Source organism: Aedes albopictus, chromosome 3 (genome assembly GCF_035046485.1).
Source record: "Aedes albopictus strain Foshan chromosome 3, AalbF5, whole genome shotgun sequence".
NCBI lineage: Eukaryota > Metazoa > Arthropoda > Insecta > Diptera > Culicidae > Aedes > Aedes albopictus.
In genome coordinates this window covers 18,919,335-18,928,100 of record NC_085138.1, presented here as the reverse complement: position 1 = coordinate 18,928,100, position 8,766 = coordinate 18,919,335, and the positions used below count along the sequence as shown (strand labels likewise).

At 40.9% G+C, this 8,766-nt stretch overlaps 1 protein-coding gene across 1 annotated transcript; it reads left to right on the top strand.

Annotated features, from left to right (window-relative positions):
* The first annotated feature begins 7,137 nt into the window (after window positions 1–7,137).
* On the top strand, window positions 7,138–8,559 carry LOC109428039 (zinc finger HIT domain-containing protein 2). Its single transcript, XM_019703704.3, has 2 exons — window positions 7,138–7,318; window positions 7,390–8,559. Exons 1-2 carry the CDS (start codon window positions 7,293–7,295, stop codon window positions 8,492–8,494), a joined length of 1,131 nt encoding a protein of 376 aa, XP_019559249.3. The 5' UTR covers window positions 7,138–7,292; the 3' UTR covers window positions 8,495–8,559.
* Window positions 8,560–8,766: the final 207 nt, after the last annotated feature.

The window sequence follows — 8,766 nt, the reverse complement described above, 5'->3', positions numbered from 1 at the left end:
AAAAAATCGAGCTCTCGACACTTATGAGCCTCTGTACGAATTTGCCCTGTCCTGCTCACTCCCACAGAAAATTTGAAAACACCGCGCACAGTAAAAGTCACATTTGACTTTTACTGTGCGAACTGTTTTCAAATTTTCTGTGAGAGTGAGCAGTACGCCAGATTCGTGTAGAGGCTCATGGTCCACTGCACGAATTTATTCTGGCCTGCTTACTCTCACACGAAATTTGACGTTTGAGCGGTGCCGACACCTCTCAAACGTCAAATTTCGTGTGAGAGTAAGCAGGCCAGAATAAATTCGTGCAGTGGACCATTGAATGAACCATTTTATGAAGTGACAACAAATGTTGATAGTTTATGGCCCGTTTACATATTTGCTAATTCTACCCGACAGTTCATTTTCGAGCAGTATTGGCGTCAATTTAGCGCAATGTAAACACTTTTTAGCAGACAATACATTTAGCATGACAAAATCAGAAGCTTCTGAATTCGGTGCTAAAACTAGTAGACAATAATGAGGATATTAGATTGTCCGACACAATTAGCATCATGTAAACGGTCTGCTAGGCGAATTGTCAGCTAATTATGCCATCACGCCAATTTTATTGGCAGATGGGAAGTGTTTACATTACGATAGTTTGGTACCAACACAGTCGGACAATTTATTGTCCCAGATTTAGCAGCTAAATTTTTAGCGGCAATGTAAACGATACTAGCGTGGAATAAATTGTCCGACAGAATATTGTCACGTATTATTATCACATATGTAAACGGGCCATAATGGGTGCTATTACACTCTTTGCCCAGACGCCAAATATTTGACCACTTTTGACAGATAAATTTTGGCAGGCTGTTTGGCTCTGTTTGTCCCTATTCGTTTTTCGAGAGTGACAAATATTTTTGTTTGCCAGGTACACCTTGGTCAAAATTTAACTGTCAAAAATGGTCAAATATTTGGCATTGGTCAAAGAGTGTCATACTAGCTTAATAGTTTAATAGTTTATTTTCATTGTTCATTTTGATATTGTTCGTGCAGTTGAAAATCGGAATTTTCGACACGCGAAAATCGATTTTTCTGCCAAACCGTGTGTCGGACGTACGTCGGGCACAGTGCGCTGGATAAAGGGCCAGGTCCGCTGTCCAGCGTACTACCACCGACGAACCGACGTGACAGTGGCGATTCAAAAGTGTCCCCCCCCCCCAAATTTAACGGTCGACCACTGAAGCGAGCGATCGCTTCTGTCAAATCAGCGCAGACGCGAACCTTTTCCTATATGAACACACGGGGGTTCGGTGTCGAGCTATCAAATCATCGCGAGCCGTTATAGAGGTGGCGATAGTGTTCGGCTATTTTTCATCATGGCGTCGCGGGCAACAAATTTGAATTTATTTGTTCTAGCTGTCACGTCGGTTCGTCGGTGGTACTACGTCCGACGTTAGGTTTCACCTGGTGTCGCGGACTGACTCAATAGGGCACTGCATGAAATGCTCTCCTTCTCTTTCACTCTTACAGAAATTTTGTAAACAACAAGGCCAAGAAACGTCAAAATCCCATACAAATTCAAAACAGTGCAGTGCCCTATATGCTCTCTCATCGGGAGCCAAACATTGAAGATGGAGGTTATGTTAAACCAACCTTGTTGAACCTGTGTGATTGATTGAAGAGTATTGTTATCTAGGTGCTGCGGATATAATCAAAACTGTTGTCACGATATCTCCATTTGCCGCTGTCAAGCCGCTGGAAAGCGAGGAGAAGGATAAACATTGTTTGAGCCTATTTTAGCTAATTTTGTAACAACTATCCATCAAAATTTCCATCGCGAATGGAAAATAATAAACTTTGAACACGAGAACAAAATCGGAATAATGGTGGATTGATCATGTTTACCATTTCCGAACAGCGTCGCGACCTCGGTCGCGACGGCGTGTTTGACAACCGCGCTGAGAGAGGTGGTTGCAAAAAAAATTGAACGCTCGTGCGTGTTTACAAGCTGTGTGCCGGGAGAGTGTAGATGTGTGTTAGCTAGCTTGAAAAACAAAACCGTTTCTATTCGCACCACCTAGGGTTTCACGCATGGATTTTGAGAAAATTCGATTGTCGGGTGTGGGGAATCTTCGGGTTTCAACCGCGACGACAATATTGCGCTCAAACTCCAAAGCTTTTCCATAAGCGGACCCCACACTAGCATCAATACTTCATCAATAGTGGTTTCTGCACGCGTGTACATACACGTGATAGGGAACGTCCATAAATTACGTCACGCTTTTAGGGGGGAGGGGGAGTTCAGCAAAGTGTGACGACCCATACAAAAAATTATTGTTCGTGCAGTTGAAAATCGGAATTTTTGACACGCGAAAATCGATTTTTCTCCTAAACCGTGTGTTGGAGGTACGTCGGGCACAGTGCGCTGGATACTGGATATTTTTATTTGAATTCCATAAATATGATGCTATAAAATTCATGACACTGAACTAAAATTTATTTTCACAATCACAGCAGTCACTGATTTCCGACGTATTTCCTTCATTGGTTGTGTCTGTCAACATAGGAGTTGTAAAATAATTGCAAAATTAAGTTTCATATTCTAATTCCGTCTGACCCAATATTTTCTCTTTCTAGGATTAAAATTTTGGACATTCTTGATGGAAATATTACTTGAAGATCTTTACCAATTGTACATTAGTGTGAATACAAGTAGCATCATGGACGTTCCAGGAATTCTAACCTAGTATTCGCAAGAGCTCCATTACGGAGTTCCTGAAACTCTTCCAGAGAGTCAAAACCAGACCAGCTTGGAAACACCAAGGCTCGAGCCGAGGCTTAGATTATGAAATCTCATAGAATTTTATTTTGGAATTTTAAAAATGTTAGTTAAAATAGAACAGGTTGTGTTGATAGTAAAAAAGAAAGGTGCAAGGAAAGGTGTTATTTTTTTTACGGCCCAATATATGAGTGAGAATGAGAATACTTCGCTTCAGGCAAATAGTTTTGTATATTTTATTGTTTTTCATATTTTATACATGACAAGCTGTGGGAAATCCTGATTTGATTTTCTATTATACATTTCCAAAATTAAATAGCGATCCTGATCTGAGACAGTTCATAAGCCAAGGAGAGTTTTTGGAGTGGCGATATGATAGGGCTGACCTAAGCCCATGAAGGCGAGAGGGGTGCTAAGGTGCCCAAACCTTGGCCTATGTAGTTTGAGACGAGCTTTTACTGGTCTTCGAATGTTTATTTGCGCTACCTACAGCTAGTGCAGAGCGATGTTCGTAATAAGTAAATCATGTCTACGCGCGGCATAAAAAGAAGTCCTTTATCGCCCTGAAAAAATCGATCAAAATATCAGTAAAAAAATAACCTAAGCAGTGATTCCATATTTTTATATCTTGTGTTTTAAGTTTTAAAAGATCTTACAGTTCAAACTAGTTGTTCTTTCAATTTGATAGGATAAGATTTGGTGTGTCTGGTTTAGCAGTTGATGCTAATAAGAGGGCGAGCCTTTGCTCGCGAAGCTATTTATTAATAGTCATGAAAAGAGTGTTTGTTCGAACTTAACAATAGGTCATACAATAAATATACATTTGAATCTGCAAGTGCAGTTGATCGTTTTAAGGGTGATATACACCACAGTCCTTCCCCCTTACGAATTTACTTCGATCATATTAAAAAAACTCGTATCTAACAAACGCCTTAACATATAAATAACAATTCAATTCTGAACGACAGACAATAAATAAACCTAATATCGATATCGATCTAACAAACTCGAAAAGTTCATTTTTCAAATTATATAAACATTGCGGTGCCATACTAGGGGCAAGACACTGTGCAAGCGAGAGCAACTCTGAGAGATTCTGAGTTACTCTTTTTATCGATGATCGACGAAATTTGGTGAAAGACATCCTTAAAACTGCAATTTTCATTCAGCATACGCAACACTTTGCAGTTCGACATTGATGCCAGATCACACTTTGGCATAAATGGGAGAAATTCTGAGGAACTGTGAGGAATTCTGAACAACACCTCGAACACAGATTTGCTCTCGTTAGATCTGTCTTGCCCCTAGGTGCCATAGTCCCAAAAACATAATCTTTTTCTGCCAGTTGGCATTCACACTTCATATTCTGGATTATCATCTTTATAATTTGGTATATGCGAGCGTCGTTGCTGGAAGGCGTCTCTCGTGCCAAAACGTCTACTTCAGCTCCTGGTTGTTCCACAAGCACCCTTTTGCCAATGATAAGTGTCGGTCGTGCGTCAATGCATGTCAGCCAACTACAAAGCGTTCCACGATTCCGTTCCACAGATACACAATAGCCAGTTAGCCGCAATAGATAGCCATCAAACTGAGATTCCTGCATCGTGCGTTACCCAACCGCCTTTTAGCAGACCATCTTCAACAACTTAAACGATCACTCTGGGCAATTGCACCAGTCTTACCACGCATAATAATCAATCTTGACAATTTCGTCGTACTTTTCCCAGTGACTTGCTGGGTCAGTGGAAATAAACTCCGTTTCAATTCTTTTGTTTATGCACATCTGCTTCTATCGGCGAAAAACCCTGTATCCAGCTAGTTTTAATTGTGATCAAAATTGATAAACGGTATGGAGAACAAATAATAAGCCGAAGATTCAGCAGTGTCCATAGCCCACAACACATATAACCGTACAGAAAACACAGGACGGATAATGTTTGCACCAATCATTCAGTTTTCTTCAGTAGATATCCTGCCGCTCGATTGTAACAAATTAATCCTCCTCAAAACGGCGGTAAATAGAGATTTGTCGACACTTTAAAACACCATGCAATGAGGATTACAGTCACTTAAAATTATCACCCAGAGAGGTGCTGATGGCGGCAAAATTAAATCACTTTCACACAATAATAGGTAACTGCGCTTCTCTTTCCCGACAATTTTTTTTTAATTCACACGCGTTAGAAAGATTTTATTTACTCGTCGCCACTTTTATATCTTGTGTTTTAAGTTTTAAAAGATCTTACGGTTCAAACTAGTTGTTCTTTCAATTTGATAGGATAAGATTTGGTGTGTCTGGTTTAGCAGTTGATGCTAATAAGAGGGCGAGCCTTTGCTCGCGAAGCTATTTATTAATAGTCATGAAAAGAGTGTTTGTTCGAACTTAACAATAGGTCATACAATAAATATACATTTGAATCTGCAAGTGCAGTTGATCGTTTTAAGGGTGATATACACCACACATATCTATGCGGATCGCACCCAAAACTTTCTTTACCGTACACATTAAATTTTAAAAATGTCTAAAAATATATCCACATTAAATTACACTACCGAATTTTACATTTTTGTCGTGATTTTCGTTGACAGCCAAATAAACAAAATGAATAAAAAAAATGTCAAAGTTTGCTGAGACCAAAATTTCAGTTCAGGTACATTTTTATGGCATCATCAGAAAGCTATAAATATAAATATATTTAAGCGTATGAATACGCATATTTCATATTATTATTGGAGTGATCACCCCCGTAATTTTATAGCATCATATTTATGGAGTTCAAATAAAAATATTTAAATTTCCTTAATATTATTAGAGTGATCACCCCCGTGCTCAATACACATGCATTTTCAGTGAAAAGATCTATTTGCGTGACAACAATCCACTCCCATGACTACCGGGCGGCCGCCGTCAAATATCAGGATTGCCAACTGTCCGGCGACTGCTGTCAGTTTTCTTTGTCGCCGAATCTGGCGCTGGGTCTTCGGCGCGGAAACCCAAAGGTGGGAATAAAATTTTGGGGTTTGCGCGCAATACTCACAAACTTTCCTTGATACAGGCTTGATATCACTTTTCTAACTATGAGCATAGACTAATTTCAAGACCTCGATGTACCAAAGAAAACGATCAAATTTTCGGTGACCAGTCCGGTACCCAATAAATATTCATAACCGTGTATTTTTTTCCGTGTAAATTGCCTTTTGTGTAAATTTTATTTAGCGTGTTACACTGATCTGACAGCTCTGACAGTAAGGGACTAAACATAAATTACGTAAAGTGAGTACCGAGGATTGTTCACAATCTGCGAACTTGACTGCGGAAAAAAATGCGACCATGACGCCGCTGCTATGAGCCTCTGTACGAATTTGCCCTGTCCTGCTCACTCCCACAGAAAATTTGAAAACACCGCGCACAGTAAAAGTCACATTTGACTTTTACTGTGCGAACTGTTTTCAAATTTTCTGTGAGAGTGAGCAGTACGCCAGATTCGTGCAGAGGCTCATTGAAATAGTAATAGGCGATTCTGAAATTGATATCGATTCAAGGCGCATAGTATTGGGCGTATTTAGCATTATCGGGCATCAATTCGGGCATAATAAAATAAATGCACTTTGTAGTGCAAAAATTAACAAATTTGTACTGTTTTATTAGAAAATCAAGAAAATATGTCAGAATTGTGTCATTTAAGCTTGTTCATGTTGAATTACTCTGAATTACCCCTAAATAGGAATTGAAATTGTATCAGCAAAATTCGGTTGTTTTCGCAATGTTATTGAATGTTGCTTTCATAACAAAACGCGCTGCCAACTTCCAGTCGGCATTTCTGAATCGTCGCAACTATAGATAGTAGAGTAAACATAGATCCGTGTTGATGAATCCGTTGTATCCAAACGAACTGTCAAAATCTGTATCCAAACGAGCATGACGTCACGATTTGGACAACATCAATGGAGCGCATGACGTCATATTCAACCGTCTCACTCTTGAAAATTACTACTTACACGCTTGAAACATTTTAGTCAGTGGTGTCCGCGGATCTATGTTTACTCTACTATCTATAGTCGCAACGAATCAAGCACCACCTCTGCTGCTGTTTGTGTTAGTGAGATCGGAGAAACGTCAGACTCCCGCCTGCTGATTGGCTGCGATGACTCTGGCGACGGTTTCATCCGCGACGGATTCAAATCGTCGCGTTCGATAAGGGGGGAAACCGTCAATATTGCTTTGTCAGTTAGCCCTATTCGCGAATTACTCCGGATATGTACAGTCGTTTCCCGAACGAAATGTGTACGTACACCCCTGCTGTTACGAAAACCGAATCGGTAAAAGCATTTTGACGTTTCTTTTTGATGTTTTGTTCGTTATTTGTTATGCAGCAGCAGCAGCAAAACAAAACACATTTTTTTGTCTGTTTGCTTTCTCCTTATCAGCGTTATCAGCACGGTGTTATACAAATTCATGTTATAAGGTATAACCAGGGTATAACTACTACATTACAATAATACCCCGTCAGTTATATGCATTAATCACACAATGGACCAAGAAGATATTTGTCAGGTGTAAGTGAAATTATCATACGCAATAAGTACGCACTCCATTCCTTATCCTTGCTATCATCCTTCTTCCCCAGATGCAATTCCGCACCATCGAAATACAGCTGCCCTCGGTGTAACATTTTGTACTGCTCCCTGCCTTGTTACAAATCCGAGCAGCACGCAAACTGTTCGGAAAGCTTCTACCGGGAAAATGTTATCCAGGAAATGGCTTCCTCCAAGGACGACCAGGAAGCGGCTCAAACGTCCAAAGCTATGATGGATATTCTGAAACGGCTAGACGGAGCGGATGGTGAACCATCGTTCGACGAAGAGGAGGAAGACAACGACGAGGAACGGCTGGTGGAAATCGACTCGGATGACGCGGACGACATTCCAAGTTTGGCCGAAAGACTGGGTGGAATCGATTTGGACAATGCCGATGCCGTTTGGGAACAGCTCACTGAGGAAGAACGGTTGGAATTCCAGAATATGCTGGAAAGTGGTGACATCAGTCAAGTTATGCCGGAACTGGAGCCCTGGTGGATGGGAAAGTATGAAGTTGAGTTGGTACAAACCGTCGATGGGGACAAACAGTCCGCCGGAGAGAAAAACCTTCTGGAAAAATGTCCTCCCGTCAAAAAGAACATCAAATGCTTCAAAGAGATCTGCAGCAAAGAACCTTCCATGTTCATGGAGTTTAATTTGGCCAACATTTTAGCTAGCTATGCTCTAACGTACCGTTACTTCAACGGAGATTTCAAAGAATGCATTCCAGAGGCCGTCAACTGTATGATATCTATCTGCGGGAACCTGAAACACAACGCGGTCTACGACTCGGAAAAGCTTGCCGTAGAATCCGTTTGCCACGAATGCCGACAGGAGCAACTTCCGGCCGACGGCGAGACCAGTTCCCTCCTCGCCCAAGACGTGAAGCAGTTTTTCGCCGGCCCGAGCAATTGTGGTACCAAATATCGGAAACACTTTGTCTTGGCGGCACTATCGGATGTGCACCGGTTACTGGGGCAGGCGAAAAAGGACGACAAGCAGCGCCAAGATTCAGGGAAGGCTGCCACCAAGGGGGAGTTTAGCAGTAAGTTTAGCGATGAGATTGGCCAGTTGGAACATTTGGAAGCGGGGAAGCTGAAAAGTTGTATCCAAAAGCTAGAGTTTGTGCTTTCCTATGCTCAGGATTATCTGTAAGTTTATACGCGTAGGTCGTAACTACAACAATAAGGCGAATAAAACATTTTATGGCGAACCTTTTATTAAGTGGAACTCTTTATGAGAGTTAAATAACTCTATATTCTATATAAGTATCACAAAACTAAGGAAAACCTGAATAATTGAGTGAAGAAGTTTTAGGGGCTGAAAACCAGCAAGACTGCTAGGAAGAATGAGATCCCGGTCGATCTTTTTAAGCGCGGGAGCGAGCAGCTTCATTAATCAATCCACCAGATACTCATAAAGATATG

Excerpts from the sequence above, each read along its gene's own strand:
- LOC109428039 (XM_019703704.3), top strand. The coding sequence starts at position 7,293 with ATGGACCAAGAAGATATTTGTCAGGT. Across the intron at positions 7,319-7,389 it reads CAAGAAGATATTTGTCAGGT|ATGCAATTCCGCACCATCGA; the intron begins GTAAGTGAAATT and ends CTTCTTCCCCAG.